Genomic DNA, 24,235 nt, shown 5'->3' with positions numbered 1-24,235 from the left:
ACATCTACAGTCAATACATAAACTGATCTGACATCTACAGTCAATACATAAACTGATCTGACATCTACAGTCAATACATAAACTGATCTGACATCTACAGTCAATACATAAACTGATCTGGCATCTACAGTCAATACATAAACTGATCTGGCATCTACAGTCAATACATAAACTGATCTGACATCTACAGTCAATACATAAACTGATATGGTTCCTGATCTGACATCTACAGTCAATACATAAACTGATCTGACATCTACAGTCAATACATAAACTGATCTGGCATCTACAGTCAATACATAAACTGATCTGACATCTACAGTCAATACATAAACTGATCTGGCATCTACAGTCAATACATAAACTGATCTGACATCTACAGTCAATACATAAACTGATATGGTTCCTGATCTGGCATCTACAGTCAATACATAAACTGATCTGGCATCTACAGTCAATACATAAACTGATCTGACATCTACAGTCAATACATAAACTGATATGGTTCCTGATCTGACATCTACAGTCAATACATAAACTGATATGGTTCCTGATCTGACATCTACAGTCAATACATAAACTGATCTGGCATCTACAGTCAATACATAAACTGATATAGTTCCTGATCTGGCATCTACAGTCAATACATAAACTAATCTGGCATCTACAGTCAATACATAAACTGATGTGGTTTCTGATCTGACATCTACAGTCAATACATAAACTGATCTGGCATCTACAGTCAAAACATAAACTGATCTGGCATCTACAGTCAATACATAAACTGATCTGACATCTACAGTCAATACATAAACTGATATGGTTCCTGATCTGACATCTACAGTCAATACATAAACTAATCTGGCATCTACAGTCAATACATAAACTGATCTGGTTCCTGATCTGGCATCTACAGTCATTACATAAACTCATATGGTTCCTGATCTAGCATCTACAGTCAATACATAAACTGATCTGGCATTTACAGTCAATACATAAACTGATATGGTTCCTGATCTGACATCTACAGTCAATACATAAACTGATCTGACATCTACAGTCAATACATAAACTGATCTGACATCTACAGTCAATACATAAACTGATATGGTTCCTGATCTGACATCTACAGTCAATACATAAACTGATCTGGCATCTACAGTCAATACATAAACTGATCTGGCATCTACAGTCAATACATAAACTGATCTGACATCTACAGTCAATACATAAACTGATCTGGCATCTACAGTCAATACATAAACTGATGTGGTTCCTGATCTGACATCTACAGTCAATTCATTAACTGATCTGGTTCCTGATCTGACATCTACAGTCAATACATAAACTGATCTGACATCTACAGTCAATACATAAACTGATCTGGCATCTACAGTCAATACATAAACTGATCTGGCATCTACAGTCAATACATAAACTGATCTGGCATCTACAGTCAATACATAAACTGATCTGGCATTTACAGTCAATACATAAACTGATATGGTTCCTGATCTGGCATCTACAGTCAATACATAAACTGATCTGGCATCTACAGTCAATACATAAACTGATCTGTCATCTACAGTCAATACATAAACTGATCTGGCATCTACAGTCAATACATTAACTGATCTGGCATCTACAGTCAATACATAAACTGATATGGTTCCTGATCTGGCATCTACAGTCAATACGTAAACTGATCTGGCATCTACAGTCAATACATAAACTGATCTGTCATCTACAGTCAATACATAAACTAATCTGGCATCTACAGTCAATACATAAACTGATCTGGTTCCTGATCTGGCATCTACAGTCAATACATAAACTGATATGGTTCCTGATCTGGCATCTACAGTCAATACATAAACTTATCTGGCATCTACAGTCAATACATAAACTGATCTGGCATCTACAGTCAATACATAAACTGATCTGGCATCTACAGTCAATACATAAACTGATCTGGTTCCTGATCTGACATCTACAGTAAAAACATAAACTGATCTGACATCTACAGTCAATACATAAACTGATCTGACATCTACAGTCAATACATAAACTGATCTGACATCTACAGTCAATACATAAACTGATCTGACATATACAGTCAATACATGAACTGATCTGGTTCCTGATTTGACATCTACAGTCAATACATAAACTGATATGGTTCCTGATCTGGCATCTACAGTCAATACATAAACTGATCTGGCATCTACAGTCAATACATAAACTGATCTGACATCTACAGTCAATACATAAACTGATATGGTTCCTGATCTGACATCTACAGTCAATACATAAACTGATATGGTTCCTGATCTGGCATCTACAGTCAATACATAAACTGATCTGGCATCTACAGTCAATACATAAACTGATCTGACATCTACAGTCAATACATGAACTGATCTGGTTCCTGATTTGACATCTACAGTCAATACATAAACTGATATGGTTCCTGATCTGGCATCTACAGTCAATACATAAACTGATCTGACATCTACAGTCAATACATAAACTTATCTGACATCTACAGTCAATACATAAACTGATCTGGCATCTACAGTCAATACATAAACTGATCTGGCATCTACAGTCAATACATAAACTGATCTGGCATCTACAGTCAATACATAAACTGATCTGGCATCTACAGTCAATACATAAACTGATATGGTTCCTGATCTGACATCTACAGTCAATACATAAACTGATCTGACATCTACAGTCAATACATAAACTGATCTGACATCTACAGTCAATACATAAACTGATCTGGCATCTACAGTCAATACATAAACTGATCTGGCATCTACAGTCAATACATACACTGATCTGACATCTACAGTCAATACATAAACTGATCTGGCATCTACAGTCAATACATAAACTGATCTGGCATCTACAGTCAATACATAAACTGATCTGGTTCCTGATCTGACATCTACAGTCAATACATAAACTGATCTGACATCTACAGTCAACACATAAACTGATCTGACATCTACAGTCAATACATAAACTGATCTGGTTCCTGATCTGACATCTACAGTCAATACATAAACTGATCTGACATCTACAGTCAACACATAAACTGATCTGGCATCTACAGTCAATACATAAACTGATCTGACATCTACAGTCAATACATAAACTGATCTGGTTCCTGATCTGACATCTACAGTCAATACATAAACTGATATGGTTCCTGATCTGACATCTACAGTCAATACATAAACTGATCTGACATCTACAGTCAATACATAAACTGATATAGTTCCTGATCTGACATCTACAGTCAATACATAAACTGATCTGACATCTACAGTCAATACATAAACTGATATAGTTCCTGATCTGACATCTACAGTCAATACATAAACTGATCTGGCATCTACAGTCAATACATAAACTGATCTGACATCTACAGTCAATACATAAACTGATCTGGCATCTACAGTCAATACATAAACTGATCTGACATCTACAGTCAATACATAAACTGATCTGACATCTACAGTCAATACATAAACTGATCTGACATCTACAGTCAATACATGAACTGATCTGGTTCCTGATTTGACATCTACAGTCAATACATAAACTGATCTGACATCTACAGTCAATACATAAACTGATCTGACATCTACAGTCAATACATAAACTGATCTGGTTCCTGATCTGACATCTACAGTCAATACATAAACTGATCTGGCATCTACAGTCAAAACATAAACTGATCTGGCATCTACAGTCAATACATAAACTGATCTGGCATCTACAGTCAATACATAAACTGATGTGGTTCCTGATCTGACGTCTACAGTCAATACATAAACTTATCTGACATCTACAGTCAATACATAAACTGATCTGGCATCTACAGTCAATACATAAACTGATCTGGCATCTACAGTCAATACATAAACTGATATGGTTCCTGATCTGACATCTACAGTCAATACATAAACTGATCTGGTTCCTGATCTGACATCTACAGTCAATACATAAACTGATCTGGCATCTACAGTCAATACATAAACTGATCTGGCATCTACAGTCAATACATAAACTGATCTGGCATCTACAGTCAATACATAAACTGATCTGGCATCTACAGTCAATACATAAACTGATCTGGCATCTACAGTCAATACATAAACTGATATGGTTCCTGATCTGACATCTACAGTCAATACATAAACTGATCTGACATCTACAGTCAATACATAAACTGATCTGACATCTACAGTCAATACATAAACTGATCTGGCATCTACAGTCAATACATAAACTGATCTGGCATCTACAGTCAATACATACACTGATCTGACATCTACAGTCAATACATAAACTGATCTGGCATCTACAGTCAATACATAAACTGATCTGGCATCTACAGTCAATACATAAACTGATCTGGCATCTACAGTCAATACATAAACTGATATGGTTCCTGATCTGACATCTACAGTCAATACATAAACTGATCTGACATCTACAGTCAATACATAAACTGATCTGACATCTACAGTCAATACATAAACTGATCTGGCATCTACAGTCAATACATAAACTGATCTGGCATCTACAGTCAATACATACACTGATCTGACATCTACAGTCAATACATAAACTGATCTGGCATCTACAGTCAATACATAAACTGATCTGGCATCTACAGTCAATACATAAACTGATCTGGCATCTACAGTCAATACATAAACTGATCTGGCATCTACAGTCAATACATAAACTGATCTGGCATCTACAGTCAATACATAAACTGATCTGGCATCTACAGTCAATACATAAACTGATCTGGCATCTACAGTCAATACATAAACTGATCTGGTTCCTGATCTGGCATATACAGTCAATACATAAACTGATCTGGCATCTACAGACAATACATAAACTGATCTGTCATCTACAGTCAATACATAATCTGATCTGACATCTACAGTCAATACATAAACTGATCTGGCATCTACAGTCAATACATAAACTGATCTGGTTCCTGATCTGGCATCTACAGTCAATACATAAACTGATCTGACATCTACAGTCAATACATAAACTGATCTGGCATCTACAGTCAATACATAAACTGATCTGACATCTACAGTCAATACATAAACTGATCTGGCATCTACAGTCAATACATAAACTGATCTGACATCTACAGTCAATACATAAACTGATCTGACATCTACAGTCAATACATAAACTGATATGGTTCCTGATCTGGCATCTACAGTCAATACATAAACTGATCTGACATCTACAGTCAATACATAAACTGATCTGGCATCTACAGTCAATACATAAACTGATCTGGCATTTACAGTCAATACATAAACTGATCTGACATCTACAGTCAATACATAAACTGATCTGGCATCTACAGTCAATACATAAACTAATCTGGCATTTACAGTCAATACATAAACTGATCTGACATCTACAGTCAATACATAAACTGATCTGGCATCTACAGTCAATACATAAACTGATCTGTTTCCTGATCTGACATCTACAGTCAATACATAAACTGATCTGGCATCTACAGTCAATACATAAACTGATCTGACATCTACAGTCAATACATAAACTGATCTGGCATCTACAGTCAATACATAAACTGATCTGTCATCTACAGTCAATACATAAACTGATCTGGCATCTACAGTCAATACATAAACTGATCTGGCATCTACAGTCAATACATAAACTGATCTGGCATCTACAGTCAATACATAAACTGATCTGGCATCTACAGTCAATACATAAACTGATCTGGCATCTACAGTCAAAACATAAACTGATCTGGCATCTACAGTCAATACATAAACTGATCTGGCATCTACAGTCAATACATAAACTGATGTGGTTCCTGATCTGACGTCTACAGTCAATACATAAACTTATCTGACATCTACAGTCAATACATAAACTGATCTGGCATCTACAGTCAATACATAAACTGATCTGGCATCTACAGTCAATACATAAACTGATATGGTTCCTGATCTGACATCTACAGTCAATACATAAACTGATCTGGTTCCTGATCTGACATCTACAGTCAATACATAAACTGATCTGGCATCTACAGTCAATACATAAACTGATCTGGCATCTACAGTCAATACATAAACTGATCTGGCATCTACAGTCAATACATAAACTGATCTGGCATCTACAGTCAATACATAAACTGATCTGGCATCTACAGTCAATACATAAACTGATATGGTTCCTGATCTGACATCTACAGTCAATACATAAACTGATCTGACATCTACAGTCAATACATAAACTGATCTGACATCTACAGTCAATACATAAACTGATCTGGCATCTACAGTCAATACATAAACTGATCTGGCATCTACAGTCAATACATACACTGATCTGACATCTACAGTCAATACATAAACTGATCTGGCATCTACAGTCAATACATAAACTGATCTGGCATCTACAGTCAATACATAAACTGATCTGGCATCTACAGTCAATACATAAACTGATATGGTTCCTGATCTGACATCTACAGTCAATACATAAACTGATCTGACATCTACAGTCAATACATAAACTGATCTGACATCTACAGTCAATACATAAACTGATCTGGCATCTACAGTCAATACATAAACTGATCTGGCATCTACAGTCAATACATACACTGATCTGACATCTACAGTCAATACATAAACTGATCTGGCATCTACAGTCAATACATAAACTGATCTGGCATCTACAGTCAATACATAAACTGATCTGGCATCTACAGTCAATACATAAACTGATCTGGCATCTACAGTCAATACATAAACTGATCTGGCATCTACAGTCAATACATAAACTGATCTGGCATCTACAGTCAATACATAAACTGATCTGGCATCTACAGTCAATACATAAACTGATCTGGTTCCTGATCTGGCATATACAGTCAATACATAAACTGATCTGGCATCTACAGACAATACATAAACTGATCTGTCATCTACAGTCAATACATAATCTGATCTGACATCTACAGTCAATACATAAACTGATCTGGCATCTACAGTCAATACATAAACTGATCTGGTTCCTGATCTGGCATCTACAGTCAATACATAAACTGATCTGACATCTACAGTCAATACATAAACTGATCTGGCATCTACAGTCAATACATAAACTGATCTGACATCTACAGTCAATACATAAACTGATCTGGCATCTACAGTCAATACATAAACTGATCTGACATCTACAGTCAATACATAAACTGATCTGACATCTACAGTCAATACATAAACTGATATGGTTCCTGATCTGGCATCTACAGTCAATACATAAACTGATCTGACATCTACAGTCAATACATAAACTGATCTGGCATCTACAGTCAATACATAAACTGATCTGGCATTTACAGTCAATACATAAACTGATCTGACATCTACAGTCAATACATAAACTGATCTGGCATCTACAGTCAATACATAAACTAATCTGGCATTTACAGTCAATACATAAACTGATCTGACATCTACAGTCAATACATAAACTGATCTGGCATCTACAGTCAATACATAAACTGATCTGTTTCCTGATCTGACATCTACAGTCAATACATAAACTGATCTGGCATCTACAGTCAATACATAAACTGATCTGACATCTACAGTCAATACATAAACTGATCTGGCATCTACAGTCAATACATAAACTGATCTGTCATCTACAGTCAATACATAAACTGATCTGGCATCTACAGTCAATACATAAACTGATCTGGCATCTACAGTCAATACATAAACTGATCTGGCATCTACAGTCAATACATAAACTGATCTGGCATCTACAGTCAATACATAAACTGATCTGGCATCTACAGTCAATACATAAACTGATCTGACATCTACAGTCAATACATAAACTGATCTGACATCTACAGTCAATACATAAACTGATCTGGCATCTACAGTCAATACATAAACTGATCTGGTTCCTGATCTGACATCTACAGTCAATACATAAACTGATATGGTTCCTGATCTGACATCTACAGTCAATACATAAACTGATCTGACATCTACAGTCAATACATAAACTGATCTGGCATCTACAGTCAATACATAAACTGATCTGGCATCTACAGTCAATACATAAACTGATCTGGCATCTACAGTCAATACATAAACTGATCTGACATCTACAGTCAATACATAAACTGATCTGGCATCTACAGTCAATACATAAACTGATCTGACATCTACAGTCAATACATAAACTGATCTGACATCTACAGTCAATACATAAACTGATCTGGCATCTACAGTCAATACATAAACTGATCTGACATCTACAGTCAATACATAAACTGATCTGGCATCTACAGTCAATACATAATCTGATCTGGTTCCTGAGGGATAATCAGCTTTATTCAAGCCATTTTTATCTTCAACATGTAACACTTTCCATTTCAATACAGGACTTTTTTATTCATTTGATTCGTATTTTGAAGTGATGCAGTTCTGTCCTTGATCTTTTCTTGTCTATTAATGTTACATATAATGTCATGTTGTATGTTTTGACCCCAGGAAGAGTAGCTGCTGCTTAAGCTAATGGGGTTCATAATGAAAAATAATAATAATAATATAATAAATATATAATAATAATGACATTGTATTTTTTTCTCCCTGTGTGTTTCAGGGTTTCAGAGCTGTTGGTGAGTGGACCTTCCAGTATCACAGAGAACACCACTGTCCCAGGAGAGTACCTTCTAAGATGGACGCCCACTGAGGATGAGGAGGGAGGGTACTATCCTGTGTGCTTCATCGCTCAGGGAGTGAACGACAAGTCAGTCTGCAGCCACATCAACATTCCAATGACTTACCTGATTAAATAAAGGCACAAAATAAACTGACATAATCCATCATTTCTGTAGGCTACTATCAAGACGATTAGTTGAATATACATTTAGTCACATTTTGGTAGAATCCATTCAGTTGTGCAACTGACTAGGTTTTAACCTGCCTTTCCCTTCAATGGTATGTGGTTTGTTTGGTTTTAACCTGCCTTTCCCTTCAATGGTAAGTGGTTTGTTTGGTTTTAACCTGTTTCATTTACTTCTCTGGGACGGCATCGTCCTACTTCGCCAAATTCAAAACAAAATAAATCTCAAAATTAAACAAACATACAAATATTATACACCATTTTAAAGATCAACTTCTCGTTAATCAGTGTCGGATTTCAAACAACTGTTACGGTAAAAGCACACCATGCAACTAAAAACTACAAACCTCAGATTTCCCACTTCCTGGTTGGACTTCTTCTCCGGTTTTTGCCTGCCATTTGAGTTCTGTTATACTCACAGACAACATTCAAACAGTTTTAGACACTTCAGAGTGTTTGCTATCCACGTCCACTAATTATATGCATATTCTAGCTTTTGGGCCTGAGTGGAAGGCAGTTTACTCTAGGCACCTTATTCATCCAAGCTACTCAATACTACCCCCCAGTCCATTGGAATGTGGTTTGTGTGGCTTTGACATGTTTTTTTTTAAACCAATGGAATGTGGTTTGTTTGGTTTTGTAATGTTTTATAAAATGCTGTTTAACAAAGATCTGAACAGTTTAACAGTTGTTCTGTTGATCTTCTCAGTTCCACGTATCACTCTGAGCTGCGCTGTCTGATCGTCAGGGTTGGAAACACAAGTGGTGGGTACAGTTTCACTACAGCATGAGGTTAATGATCCCCTTTCTGGTGTTCTGCTAGTCTCACTGTTATTTACAGAGGCTAGTTGAAATGCATGTTTGAGACAATTACCAACCAATCAACCAATCAACACATCTCTGTCTGTCTGTCTGTCTTTGTGCTACAGCCATCAGAACCACAGAGGAACCAACACCCTCCCCTCCCCTGACAATAAATCTCACAACCACAGAGGAACCAACACCCTCCCCTCCTCTGACAATAAACCTCACAACCACAGAGGAACCAACACCCTCCCCTCCTCTGACAATAAACCTCACAACCACAGAGGAACCAACACCCTCCCCTCCTCTGACAATAAACCTCACAACCACAGAGACACCAACAACCTCCCCTCCTCTAACAACAAACCTCACGACCACACAGATTTCACCTGCACTTCCAAATACCACCCAAACAACTACTGAACTCACAACCACACCCACAAATGTCAGTACGTACGCACCCACAACTACCAATGTGACCACAACTACCACAGCATCCACAACTTTAAGTACACACCCAACCACCGATCTCACAACCGATATTGTGGACGGTACAACAACGAGCAGTGTGCCTAGTAAGTACAAAATGAACTTTTGTTCAAATTTTAACAAATGATTTGTGTATGTGTGTTGTAATAATGTGGACTGACTGTGTTTCCACAGGATACGTTGTTGTACTGAGGATAAAACTGTCCTCTCTGATCGCACTCACAGATGATTACATCAGAAACGTGGTTTTACAGCAGGTCAGTGTCAGATCAGACAGGTTTCTCCTCAGCTCTACCTGATAATCACTGTGTGTGTTGTGTTTCCAGCTCCGTGAGGAACTGATCAGACAAGGGCTGCCAGGGGACTTCGCGCTACGCCTGAGAGCCACTCATGGGATCAGTTCCTGAGGGAGGAACAGGAATTCAGATCAACATTCTTCACTCCTACTTGTCTTTTCTTCCTGGTTCTGATTCTGCAGAAAGTTCTTCTGAAGAAGAAGTGGTTCCTTATAATGACAGAATATGGTTGATTTGTACTAATCTCTTGGGACAGACGCACGTAAAATAAATGATGATATTTGTTCTGGATTGCCAGGATTAGTTGAATGGACTGACTACTTCTGACTGGATGTTAGTTAAATGGACTGACTACTTCTGACTGGATGTTAGTTAAATGGACTGACTACTTCTGACTGGATGTTAGTTAAATGGACTGACTACTTCTGACTGGATGTTAGTTAAATGGACTGACTACTTCTGACTGGATGTTAGTTGAATGGACTGACTACTTCTGACTGGATGTTAGTTGAATGGACTGACTACTTCTGACTGGATGTTAGTTGAACGGACTGACTACTTCTGACTGAATGTTAGTTGAATGGACTGACTACTTCTGACTGGATGTTAGTTGAATGGACTGACTACTTCTGACTGGATGTTAGTTGAATGGACTGACTACTTCTGACTGGATGTTAGTTAAATGGACTGACTACTTCTGACTGGATGTTAGTTGAATGGACTGACTACTTCTGACTGGATGTTAGTTAAATGGACTGACTACTTCTGACTGGATGTTAGTTAAATGGACTGACTACTTCTGACTGGATGTTAGTTGAATGGACTGACTACTTCTGACTGGATGTTAGTTGAATGGACTGACTACTTCTGACTGGATGTTAGTTGAATGGACTGACTACTTCTGACTGGATGTTAGTTGAATGGACTGACTACTTCTGACTGGATGTTAGTTGAATGGACTGACTACTTCTGACTGGATGTTAGTTAAATGACTAAAATGTAAATGTTTTATGTCCAGAAGAAGAAATACAACATTAATATGTTTTTTAACGTACAGAGGTAGACTGGGGTTCTTTCCTGTTTGGTAATGTACAGAGGTAGACTGGGGTTCTTTCCTGTTTGGTAACGTACAGAGGTAGACTGAGGTTCTTTCCTGTTTGGTAACGTACAGAGGTAGACTGGGGTTCTTTCCTGTTTGGTAACGTACAGAGGTAGACTGGGGTTCTTTCCTGTTTGGTAACGTACAGAGGTAGACTGAGGTTCTTTCCTGTTTGGTAACGTACAGAGGTAGACTGGGGTTCTTTCCTGTTTGGTAACGTACAGAGGTAGACTGAGGTTCTTTCCTGTTTGGTAACGTACAGAGGTAGACTGGGGTTCTTTCCTGTTTGGTAACGTACAGAGGGAGACTGAGGTTCTTTCCTGTTTGGTAACGTACAGAGGTAGACTGGGGTTCTTTCCTGTTTGGTAACGTACAGAGGTAGACTGGGGTTCTTTCCTATTTGGTAATGTACAGAGGTAGACTGAGGTTCTTTCCTGTTTGGTAACGTACAGAGGTAGACTGGGGTTCTTTCCTGTTTGGTAACGTACAGAGGTAGACTGAGGTTCTTTCCTGTTTGGTAACGTACAGAGGTAGACTGGGGTTCTTTCCTGTTTGGTAACGTACAGAGGTAGACTGGGGTTCTTTCCTGTTTGGTAATGTACAGAGGTAGACTGGGGTTCTTTCCTGTTTGGTAACGTACAGAGGTAGACTGGGGTTCTTTCCTGTTTGGTAACGTACAGAGGTAGACTGGGGTTCTTTCCTGTTTGGTAACGTACAGAGGTAGACTGGGGTTCTTTCCTGTTTGGTAATGTACAGAGGTAGACTGGGGTTCTTTCCTGTTTGGTAACGTACAGAGGTAGACTGGGGTTCTTTCCTGTTTGGTAATGTACAGAGGTAGACTGGAGTTCTTTCCTGTTTGGTGATGTACAGAGGTAGACTGGGGTTCTTTCCTGTTTGGTAATGTACAGAGGTAGACTGAGGTTCTTTCCTGTTTGGTAACGTACAGAGGTAGACTGGGGTTCTTTCCTGTTTGGTAACGTACAGATGTAGACTGGGGTTCTTTCCTGTTTGGTAATGTGCAGAGGTAGACTGGGGTTCTTTCCTGTTTGGTGATGTACAGAGGTAGACTGGGGTTCTTTCCTGTTTGGTAATGTACAGAGGTAGACTGGGGTTCTTTCCTGTTTGGTGATGTACAGAGGTAGACTGGGGTTCTTTCCTGTTTGGTAATGTACAGAGGTAGACTGGGGTTCTTTCCTGTTTGGTGATGTACAGAGGTAGACTGAGGTTATTTCCTGTTTGGTAATGTACAGAGGTAGACTGGGGTTCTTTCCTGTTTGGTGATGTACAGAGGTAGACTGAGGTTATTTCCTGTTTGGTAACGTACAGAGGTAGACTGGGGTTCTTTCCTGTTTGGTAACGTACAGAGGTAGACTGAGGTTCTTTCCTGTTTGGTAATGTACAGAGGTAGACTGAGGTTCTTTCCTGTGTCAAGAATAGTTGGTTGAGGCTCAGTTTTCTGTGACATTTTAGTGACAGAGGACACCGGTAGGTAGGACCCACTTGTAAACACCCACACACACTCAGGAAGACGTTTCACTTTCACTCACACATGGAACATAAAGAAGAATGAACAATGAGGTTGAATTGACACTGACGAAAGAGAAGAAATTAACTGACTGACGAAAGAGAAGAAGAAATGAATTGGGACTGGAATTGATTGAAATCCTAATTAAAGGTTAAACATATTAAATGTTAAAGGTTGAAAACATTGGGAGATATTAAAGGTGTTAAAATAATGCAGGTAAAGGTAAAGAGAGTTATAATGTAGTTTTCTTTAAGTTGTGAATCATATAGACTGTGTTTGATTCTGCTTAGAGGACAAGGCCTTAGGAGGTTGATAACGAGACGTTATAATGGTCAAATGTTATAATGTTGAAATGTTTAAAATATTGAAGTATTAAAATATAACTGGAGTAATAAATTAGGTTGTAGTAAGATTAGAATTGAGTAAAGGTCGTTTGAAAAATGTATGTTTTAAGAAGTTGATGTTAATGAAGTATAGTAAAGGTGCTAGCTTGATCTGGAAATCCCTTAATGTTACCTCATTGATAGAAGTGTTCTAGTACACTCTAGGTGTAACCCTTAATGTTACCTCATTGATAGAAGTGTTCTAGTACATTCTAGGAGAAACCATTAATGTTACCTCATTGACAGAAGTGTTCTAGTACATTCTAGGAGGAACCCTTTAGGTTACCTAATTGGTAGAAGTGTTCTAGAACATTCTAGGAGGAATCCTATAGGTTACCTCATTGGTAGAAGTGTTCTAGTAGCTGTTAGTTTTTTAGACACCAACTGAGGGACTGAGCATCCTGAGGGGGGAGACAAAAATCTGTTTATAAGTTGTAGAAGGTAAGAACATGTTTTTCTTGTTATTAAATACAGTGCTTCTCATTAAATTGTGAAAAAAAAAAAATAATATTGGTAGACCCTAATAAGGGTTTAGTTAAGGGTTTAGTTAAGGGCGCTCAATTTAATCCAAGGAAATGTTTTGCTTATCATCGATTGGTGATATTGATTTGTGATTGGTTGATCAAGGGTTTTTTTTTATGCCTTTTTTCTGTAATTTTGAATAAACTTGCTTTATTGTTCTGAAACCCTGTGTCATCAAAGAGTCATACAAGCGCATGTCGTTTTACTCCAGGTTTCTGAAACAGACCGGATTAATTCAGGATTCATAGCATCTGGTCTATCGGGAACCTGAGACCCAACTAATGGTACTGAGTGCATTGGTAGGAGTCGTATGAGGGGTGATTCTGGGCTAAACCAACCCAGGAGAGAGTATCCACTCATAGTGTTCTAAGGTCCACGCTGTGGCCTGGACGATCCTGAAAAAGAGGCGGATTCTCAACCAGCTTCATGATGTAGTCACCTGGAACGCATTTCAATTTACAGGTGTGCCTTGTTAAAAGTTAATTTGTGGAATTTATTTTCATGAGCCAATTAGTTGTGTTGTGACATGGTAGGGGTGATATACAGAAGACAACCCTATTTGCTAAAAGACCCAAGTCAATATTATGGCAAGAACAGCTCAAATAAGCAGAGAGAAACGACAGTCCATTATTAAATTTAAGACATGAAGGTCAGTCAATCCGGAAAATGTCAAGAACTTTGAAAGTTTCTTCAAGTGCATTCGCAAAAACCATCAAGCGCCATAATGAAACCACAAAATGTTCAATGATGGCCTAGAAACAGTGGGTTAACTGTCTTGTTCAGGGGAACAGTGGGTTAACTGTCTTGTCCAGGGGAACAGTGGGTTAACTGCCTTGTTCAGGGGAACAGTGAGTTAACTGCCTTGTTCAGGGGAACAGTGGGTTAACTGCCTTGTTCAGGGGAACAGTGGGTTAAATGCCTTGTTCAGGGGAACAGTGGGTTAACTGTCTTGTTCAGGGGAAAAGTGGGTTAACTGTCTTGTCCAGGGGAACAGTGGGTTAACTGTCTTGTTCAGGGGAACAGTGTGTTAACTGCCTTGTTCAGGGGAACAGTGGGTTAACTGCCTTGTTCAGGGGAACAGTGGGTTAACTGCCTTGTTCAGGGGAACAGTGAGTTAACTGCCTTGTTCAGGGGAACAGTGAGTTAACTGCCTTGTTCAGGGGAACATAGGGTTAACTGCCTTGTTCAGGGGCAGAACAACAGATGTTTTACCTTGTCAGCTCGGGGATTCGATCTTGCAACCTTTTAGTTGCTAGTCCAACACTCTAACCACTAGGCTACCCTGCCGCGCCATAATTCCATCCAGGTCATCAGAATTATACGTCCTGACCTTAGTTCCTTTTTTTATGTCTCTATTTTAAATATGACGAACACTGACAACGCTGCGTCTTGGTCCGATCCTTCCTACTCCTCCTCAGAAGAGGAGGACGAAAACCGTTACAGAACTACCCACCAAGAAAGGACCAAGCAGCGTGGTAACCTGGAGCAGAGGGTTCTGGACTCCTGGACATGGGAGGAGATTTTTGGACGGTAAGGGACCCTGGGCACAGAGCTGGAGGCAGCTAAAGCCGAGCAGCGGCATTATGAGGAGTTAGCATGGCATCGCAACAGAGACGAGAGGCAGACCCAAACATTTCTTAGGGGGGGCACACGGGGAGTGTGGCTAAGCCAGGTAGGAGACCTGTGCCATCTCGTATTGGGGGAGGGGGCACACGGGGAGTGTGGCTAAGTCAGGTAGGAGACCTGAGCCAACTACCCGTGCTTACCGTGGAGAGAGGTTGACCGGGCAGGCACCGTGTTATGCCGTGAGGCGCACGGTGTCCCCAGTGAGAACGCATAGCCCGGTGAGCTACATCGCAGCTCCTCGTATCGGCCGGGCAGGAGTGGGCATCGAGCCAGGAGGAATGAAGCCGGCTCAGTGCAACTGGTCTCCAGTGGGTCTCCTCGGCCCGGGTTATATGGCACCAGCCAGCCCTACGCATGGTGTCCCCGGTTCGCCAGCACAGCCCAATGCGGTCTGTTCCACCCCGCCGCACTTGCCAGGCTACAGGGGGTATCCAGCCAGGACAGGTTGTGCAGGCTCGGTGCTCGAGACCTCCAGTGCGCTTCCACGGTCCGGTCCATCCGGTGCCTCCTCCACGCACCAGGCCTCCTGTGGCAGCCAAACGCACCAGGCTGTCTCTCTCCGTCTCCTCCCTCCAGAGTCCCCTCCTGTCCAGCGCTTCCAGAGCCTCCCTCCTGTCAGGAGCTGCCAGAGTCGCCCTTCACTCCGGAGCTGCCAGAGTCGCCCTTCACTCCGGAGCTGCCAGAGTCGCCCTTCACTCCGGAGCTGCCAGAGTCGCCCTTCACTCCGGAGCTGCCAGAGTCGCCCTTCACTCCGGAACTGCCAGAGTCGCCCTTCACTCCGGAGCTGCCAGAGTCGCCCTTCACTCCGGAGCTGCCAGAGTCGCCCTTCACTCCGGAACTGCCAGAGTCGCCCTTCACTCCGGAGCTGCCAGAGTCGCCCTTCACTCCGGAACTGCCAGAGTCGCCCTTCACTCCGGAACTGCCAGAGTCGCCCTTCACTCCGGAGCTGCCAGAGTCGCCCATCGCCCATCGAGCTGTTTTATGATGTACTACAAACCCATGGCAGGATTACACAGATGGGTTACAGATAAGAGTTCCTTGGGTCCCAGCCCATGTGGGGATGGAGGGGAATGAGGCAGTTGATGTACTAGCTAACCAACCACTAAGTAGTGGGATGTTGATGTACTGGCTAACCAAGCACTTAGTAGACAGTGATGGTGTAGAGATGACAGGAGCAGGTTAATAGCCTGATATGGACAGTGATGGTGTAGAGATAACAGGTTAAAAGCCTGATATAGACAGTGATGGTGTAGAGATGACAGGTTAAAGCCTGATATAGACAGTGATGGAGTAGAGATGACAGGTTAAAGCCTGATATAGACAGTGATGGTGTAGAGATGACAGGAGCAGGTTTAAAGCCTGATATAGACAGTGATGGTGTAGAGATGACAGGTTAACAGCCTGATATGAACAGCGATGGTGTAGAGATGACAGGTTAACAGCCTGATATGGACAGTGATGGTGTAGAGATGACAGGTTAACAGCCTGATATGAACAGCGATGGTGTAGAGATGACAGGAGCAGTGGAATAGAGATACTAAGGGCAGGCAGAGGAAATTCGAGGAGGGGAGGACGGCAGGACGGGACAGAAGAGAGGAGGCTATTTTTACAAGATTAAGTGTTGGACACAGTCTGTTGAATAAGACCTTAAATGTGATAGGAAAGCATCCAACAGGAAAGTGTGATTATTGCCAGGAAACAGAGACCGTAGAGCATGTGTCAGTGTGGGCAGTATGAGAGGGAAAGAGAGAGGTTGAGATCTAGTATGATGGAAAAGGGAATACAGGAAATTCGTTTCAAGATTATATTGAGTAGAACGCCTTTTTATATCGTCTCAAATATGTTGTTGTCTTTTTTTAAGAGCAAACGGGTCTGACAGGTAGGGTTTAGTTTCTCTGTCTCCTACGGCCCACACTCCAGTACAGTAGTCGGCGGTAACGCATCGTCATTTTGGATGCCAACCGTCGATAAACCCCACCGGAGAAGGAGAAGAGACTCCTCCTTGTCTTCGTTTATTTTTGTTGTGAGAATGTTTGTCTGCTAGCAAGCATTTCTGGTATGTATAAATACAATTATGTGATTGACTATTTTAGAGCAGCCAACAGTCAGGTATAACCGTATTATTCTGTTTTTCCAGTTAATTGAACGTGGTCCATCACTTATTGCCCGAACTCACTCAGATCTACTTAGGTGAAGGAGAGGGGGTGGAAATGTCAAGCTAACCAGCATGGTAACTACCTAAAGTCCAATTTTTACTCGCCAGCTATCGTTAAACTTACAATTTACTAGTAATAATATATATTTTTATCCCAATCATGAGTGAAGAGGAGAGTAACACGTCAGCGGGTAACAACAATAAGGACTCGAGCATTATCCTCAACAAAGACGGACAGACGTACTACGTTGACAAGAGCGGTGTTGTCGACAGTAGAAATGTAGTCACACGACAAGAGTCGGACAACAACATGTTCTCCTACGATATGGATGATGCCGAAGAGGAGAGCGATGTTTTGGACACGTCGGACCCGCGGGATAACGCTGCGAGTCCCGAAGAACCCAACGACGAAGACGATGATGATGAAGAAGGCTACGGGGATAGCGATAACATTTCAAAGACTTGTACATACGACGGGTGCACGGAAACTACGACTCAGGTAGCCAAGCAGCGGAAGCCGTGGATGTGTAAAAAACACCGCAACAAGATGTACAAAGACAAATACAAGAGGAAGAAGAGCGACCAGGCTATGTCCACTAGCAAACAAGATGTAAGAATGTATCTGACTAACACACAAACAGATATACACAAACACGTTGCAATATATGTGCATGATTTTGTTCCAGCCCAGTACTAATACATATCCAACTAATCATCATATATATATATATATATATATATATATATATATATATATATATATATATATATATATATATATATATATATATATATATATATATATATATATATATGTGTGTGTGTATGTTTAATTGTCTGTTATATTTAGTACAAGGCTGGAACAAAACCTTACTGTGGATCCCCAAGACTAGGACTAGAGAGTTCTGATCTAGTCTAAACAATGTGATGGCTATTTGTTGAACTGTACTCTGTGTGTGTGTGTGTGTGTGTGTGTGTCCTGTGTTGATCAGGAGAGCTTGGAGGAGAGGCCTGTATCTGTGAACAAGCAGCGTCTTGGTACCGTGGGGGACCGGCCGGCCAGACCCTCCCTCATCGAACAGGTGCTCAACCAGAAGAGACTGGTGAGTCATGGGCACAGACAGACTGTAAATACTGACTGACTGACTGTCTGACTGCCTGTAAATACTGACTGACTGACTGACTGCCTGTAAATACTGACTGAGTGTAAATACTGACTGACTGTAAATACTGACTGATGGACTGTAAATACTGACTGACTGTAAATACTGACTGACTGACTGTAAATACTGACTGACGGACTGTAAATACTGACTGACGGACTGTAAATACTGACTGACTGACTGACTGTAAATACTGACTGACTGACTGAATGTAAATACTGACTGACTGAGTGTAAATACTGACTGACTGAGTGTAAATACTGACTGACTGACTGTAAATACTGACTGACTGACTGTAAATACTGACTGACTGACTGACTGTAAATACTGACTGACTGTAAATACTGACTGACTGACTGACTGTAAATACTGACTGACTGACTGTAAATACTGACGACTGACTGACTGACTAAATACTGACTGACTGACTGTAAATACTGACTGACTGTAAATATGACTGACTGACTGTAAATACTGACTGACTGCCTGTAAATACTGACTGCCTGTAAATACTGACTGACTGACTGTAAATACTGACTGACTGACTGTAAATACTGACTGATTGTAAATACTGACTGACTGTTAATACTGACTGACTGTAAATACTGACTGACTGACTGTAAATACTGACTGTAAATACTGACTGACTGACTGACTGTAAATATTGACTGACTGACTGTAAATACTGACTGACTGTAAATACTGACTGACTGTAAATACTGACTGACTGTAAATACTGACTGACGGACTGTAAATACTGACTGACTGACTGACTGTAAATACTGACTGACTGACTGTAAATACTGACTAACTGAGTGTAAATACTGACTGACTGAGTGTAAATACTGACTGACTGACTGACTGACTGTAAATACTGACTGACTGACTGTAAATACTGACTGACTGACTAAATACTGACTGACTGACTGTAAATACTGACTGACTGTGAATACTGACTGACTGTAAATACTGACTGACTGACTGTAAATACTGACTACCTGTAAATACTGACTGCCTGTAAATACTGACTGACTGACTGTAAATACTGACTGACTGTAAATACTGACTGACTGACTGTAAATACTGACTGACTGACTGTAAATACTGACTGACTGACTGTAAATACTGACTGACTGACTGACTGACTGTAAATATTGACTGACTGACTGACTGTAAATATTGACTGACTGACTGTAAATACTGACTGACAGTAAATACTGACTGACTGACAGTAAATACTGACTGACTGTAAATACTGACTGACTGACTGTAAATGCTGACTGACTGACTGTAAATACTGACTGACTGACAGTAAATACTGACTGACTGTAAATACTGACTGACTGACTGTAAATGCTGACTGACTGACTGTAAATACTGACTGACTGACTGTAAATACTGACTGACTGTAAATACTGACTGACTGTATATACTGACTGACTGTAAATACTGACTGACTGTAAATACTGACTGACTGACTGTAAATACTGACTGACTGTAAATACTGACTGACTGACTGTAAATACTGACTGACTGACTGACAATACTGACTGACTGACTGTAAATACTGACTGTCTGACTGACTGACTGTAAATACTGACTGTCTGACTAACTGACTGACTGACTGTAAAGACTGACTGACTGACTGTAAATACTGACTGACTGACTGTAAATACTGACTGACTGACTGTAAATACTGACTGACTGACTGACTGTAAATACTGACTGACTGACTGTAAATACTGACTGTCTGACTGACTGACTGTAAATACTGACTAACTGACTGACTGACTGTAAATACTGACTGACTGTAAATACTGACTGACTGACTGTAAATACTGACTGACTGTATATACTGACTGACTGTAAATACTGACTGACTGTAAATACTGACTGACTGACTGTAAATACTGACTGACTGTAAATACTGACTGACTGACTGTAAATACTGACTGACTGACTGACTGACTGACAATACTGACTGACTGACTGTAAATACTGACTGTCTGACTAACTGACTGACTGACTGTAAAGACTGACTGACTGACTGTAAATACTGACTGACTGACTGTAAATACTGACTGACTGACTGTAAATACTGACTGACTGACTGACTGTAAATACTGACTGACTGACTGTAAATACTGACTGTCTGACTGACTGACTGTAAATACTGACTAACTGACTGACTGACTGTAAATACTGACTGACTGTAAATACTGACTGACTGACTGTAAATACTGACTGTCTGACTGACTGACTTTAAATACTGACTGTCTGACTAACTGACTGACTGACTGTAAATACTGACTGACTGACTGTAAATACTGACTGACTGACTGTAAATACTGACTGACTGTATATACTGACTGACTGTATATACTGACTGTCTGACTAACTGACTGACTGACTGTAAATACTGACTGACTGACTGTAAATACTGACTGACTGACTGTAAATACTGACTGACTGTATATACTGACTGACTGTATATACTGACTGTCTGACTAACTGACTGACTGACTGTAAATACTGACTGACTGACTTTAAATACTGACTGTCTGACTGACTGACTGTAAATACTGACTGACTGTAAATACTGACTGACTGTAAATACTGACTGACTGACTGACTGTAAATACAGACTGACTGACTGTAAATACTGACTGACTGACTGACTGACTGTAAATACTGACTGACTGTATATACTGACTGACTGTAAATACTGACTGACTGACTGACTGTAAATACTGACTGACTGTAAATACTGACTGACTGACTGACTGACTGTAAATACTGACTGACTGACTGACTGTAAATACTGACTGTATGTATGTCTGTCTGTCTGTTAGTCAGTATTAACTGTCTGTCTGTCTGTCTGTCTGTCTGTCTGTCTGTCTGTCTGTCTGTCTGTCTGTCTGTCTGTCTGTCTGTCTGTCTGTCGGTCGGTCGGTCGGTCGGTCGGTCGGTCGGTCGTTATGCCAGTTCACCCACATCTCTAGTGGTTGCAAAATAGGTCTAAATTATGAATTCAGACAATGCACTACATATCACACTAATGTCTGTCTGTCTGTGTGTGTTCTGTCCCCAGTCTTTGCTGAGGAGTCCTGAGGTGATCATGTTTTTACAGCAGCAGCAGCGTCTCCTGGCCACCCAGAGCCTCAGCCAATCACAGCCTCACTTCCAGGGCTGCTAACGGCAACAGCGGGAGGAGCCAGCTTCTCTGGGTGTTCTGGAACTATTTCCCTGATTCCATCTCTGATTCTGACAGGAGAAGGACCATAGAGATCCTATTCAATTCCTAATTCTGTGAGAAGGATTGACTCATTGGAAATAGAATACTAGAATGGCCATGGACCTTCTTATGATGAGATAAAGATCAGCCATGTTGGTCAGGGAGTGTTGTGATAAGATGTTGTATAAAACAATGACTTTGAAGAATGTATCTGCACTGTATGTTTGTTAGCCAGTACGTTAGAGAGGAATGATTAAATAAATGTTTTTAATGAACTACCCAAAATGCCCAACATTATATTCAAACAATGCAGTCAATCTACAGCCAGACGCTGGCTGAAATCAGTTGATGATCGGATTTAGACAAGTTGTAAATGCTAACAAGTACTGAAATTCACTCACAACTTTCCAATATATTTTTTTTTGACATTTATGGTCTGTTGAAATATATTTTAGAGGTTGTTTTATACAGAACATGTGTATAAACTGTATTTATAACTATATGACAATAGTTGATATATCACATATTTTATTTTCCTACATAAGTCAAATCAGGAAATGCGTCACCTATGCCTCTACTGCTATTCATTCCAATTAGACTGGTTTTGTATTTCTCCCTGACCAAAATGGCTGCCATTTCATTCTATTCTGGAACCTTGAGGGATTATGACATAGCCCCTCTAGTCATTGAATAGGATCTCCGTGGTCCTTAGGAACTGTACTATAATCATCAATGACCGAGCTTCCATGATCAATCAATAAATAATTTATACCATACATGAACCTGTTAGTGCCAACAACATAAACATGTTTCACTCTTATCAGCTAAAAAACACAAGTTGTTTTATTTTGTATTGTCATCTATGTTCTTGTGTTGTTAGCTATTAAGTTATTACAAAAGGACCTGTCTTGGCTTCTTGCTCAAATCTATTACATTTTAAAACCAGACCTAACAGATACTAAAAGTCAATTATATAATTTTATAAACTTCTGCTGATAACTTGGCAGCAAATACTAGTGTGGTTGCTAAAATGGCTCATTTATGAAGTCTGAATTCACTATCAGTTTGTCTGTTTGTTTTTTGTTTTTTTACATGTGACAATCATGCTTCTTGGTGTGCAGTTACGTGTGTGTGTGTGTGTGTTCATGCACACCATAGCATGGTTTCTAGAAGGTACTAATGCTCGAGAGCTACTGTGTCGTCGTGTTACGCCAGATAGCGTGGCGATTTCGCCTTGAGAGACGAGGACTCCACCTGACCTCATTGCTACCGTGTGTTTTTAACTCTACAATCTGTTGTGATGTGTGTATTGTGTATCTTGGGGTAGAAGTTGTACCACAGACCTAGGATCAGATGACCTATCCATAATACTAATATTGAACATTTAAGCCATGATATACCAGGGGTCGGGGTGATTAATTACAATTCTCTTCAATACTTTTCAATGAGGAAAGTTTGGAATTTAAATTAGGTTTACTTTCTGAATCGGCTGGAATTTTTTTTAATTTTTTTTTTTACCTTTATTTAACCAGGCAAGTCAGTTAAGAACAAATTCTTATTTTCAATGACGGCCTGGGAACAGTGGGTTAACTGCCTTGTTCAGGGGCAGAACGACAGATTTGTACCTTGTCAGCTCGGGGGTTTGAACTCGCAACCTTCCGGTTCCTAGTCCAACACTCTAACCACTAGGCTACCCTGCCTAGTGGACGCATTTCCTGATTTTACCCTGCCGCCCCAACCGAATTGACCCCAACCCTGATGTATACCCTTAGTATTATGGATAGGTAATTGACTGGAATTGACCCCAACCCTGATGTATACCCTTAGTATTATGGATAGGTAATTGACTGGAATTGACCCCAACCCTGATGTATACCCTTAGTATTATGGATAGGTAATTGACTGGAATTGACCCCAACCCTGATGTATACCCTTCGCATGAAAGCATCTTATCAACCGGCTACA

General features: G+C 40.1%; 2 protein-coding genes across 4 annotated transcripts in view; both read left to right on the top strand.

The window, feature by feature from the left end:
• LOC110518095 (uncharacterized) overlaps positions 1-14,255 on the top strand; it is a 56,967-nt gene extending 42,712 nt beyond the window's left edge. The window contains exons 7-11 of the mRNA XM_036989462.2: positions 8,731-8,877; positions 9,683-9,738; positions 9,903-10,352; positions 10,441-10,523; positions 10,593-14,255. Of these exons, the coding sequence (XP_036845357.2) occupies positions 8,731-8,877; positions 9,683-9,738; positions 9,903-10,352; positions 10,441-10,523; positions 10,593-10,673 (817 nt within the window). The 3' untranslated portion in view covers positions 10,674-14,255. The remainder of the gene's footprint in view (positions 1-8,730; positions 8,878-9,682; positions 9,739-9,902; positions 10,353-10,440; positions 10,524-10,592) is intronic.
• A 3,380-nt stretch (positions 14,256-17,635) lies between these two features.
• Positions 17,636-23,046, top strand: LOC110533260 (regulatory factor X-associated protein). 3 transcript variants are annotated; one of them, XM_090188776.1, is made up of 5 exons: positions 17,636-17,773; positions 17,855-17,947; positions 18,043-18,482; positions 18,865-18,975; positions 22,127-23,046. In XM_090188776.1, exons 3-5 carry the CDS (start codon positions 18,183-18,185, stop codon positions 22,229-22,231), a joined length of 516 nt encoding a protein of 171 aa, XP_090044902.1. In that variant the 5' UTR covers positions 17,636-17,773; positions 17,855-17,947; positions 18,043-18,182; the 3' UTR covers positions 22,232-23,046. The 3 variants fall into 3 exon arrangements, with proteins under 3 accessions (XP_090044902.1, XP_090044903.1, XP_021473022.3); XM_090188777.1 differs by having other exon boundaries at positions 17,647-17,773; positions 18,038-18,482; XM_021617347.3 differs by having other exon boundaries at positions 17,647-17,773; positions 17,855-18,482.
• The last annotated feature ends 1,189 nt before the right edge of the window (positions 23,047-24,235 follow it).

The sequence above is a fragment of the Oncorhynchus mykiss genome, chromosome 10 (assembly GCF_057628025.1).
Source record: "Oncorhynchus mykiss isolate SJ-2025 chromosome 10, ASM5762802v1, whole genome shotgun sequence".
Taxonomy (NCBI): Eukaryota; Metazoa; Chordata; class Actinopteri; order Salmoniformes; family Salmonidae; genus Oncorhynchus; species Oncorhynchus mykiss.
Note: the sequence above shows the minus strand (reverse complement) of the source record. Positions and strands in the feature narration are given on the sequence as shown.

What these genes read in the sequence shown, in the direction of transcription:
- LOC110533260 (XM_021617347.3), top strand. Translation starts at nt 18,033, where the DNA reads ATGAGTGAAGAGGAGAGTAACACGTCAGCGGGTAACAACAATAAGGAC. An exon ending in TGTCCACTAGCAAACAAGAT is followed by an intron (nt 18,483 to 18,864) that starts GTAAGAATGTAT and finishes TGTGTTGATCAG; the next exon opens with GAGAGCTTGGAGGAGAGGCC. An exon ending in TGCTCAACCAGAAGAGACTG is followed by an intron (nt 18,976 to 22,126) that starts GTGAGTCATGGG and finishes TTCTGTCCCCAG; the next exon opens with TCTTTGCTGAGGAGTCCTGA.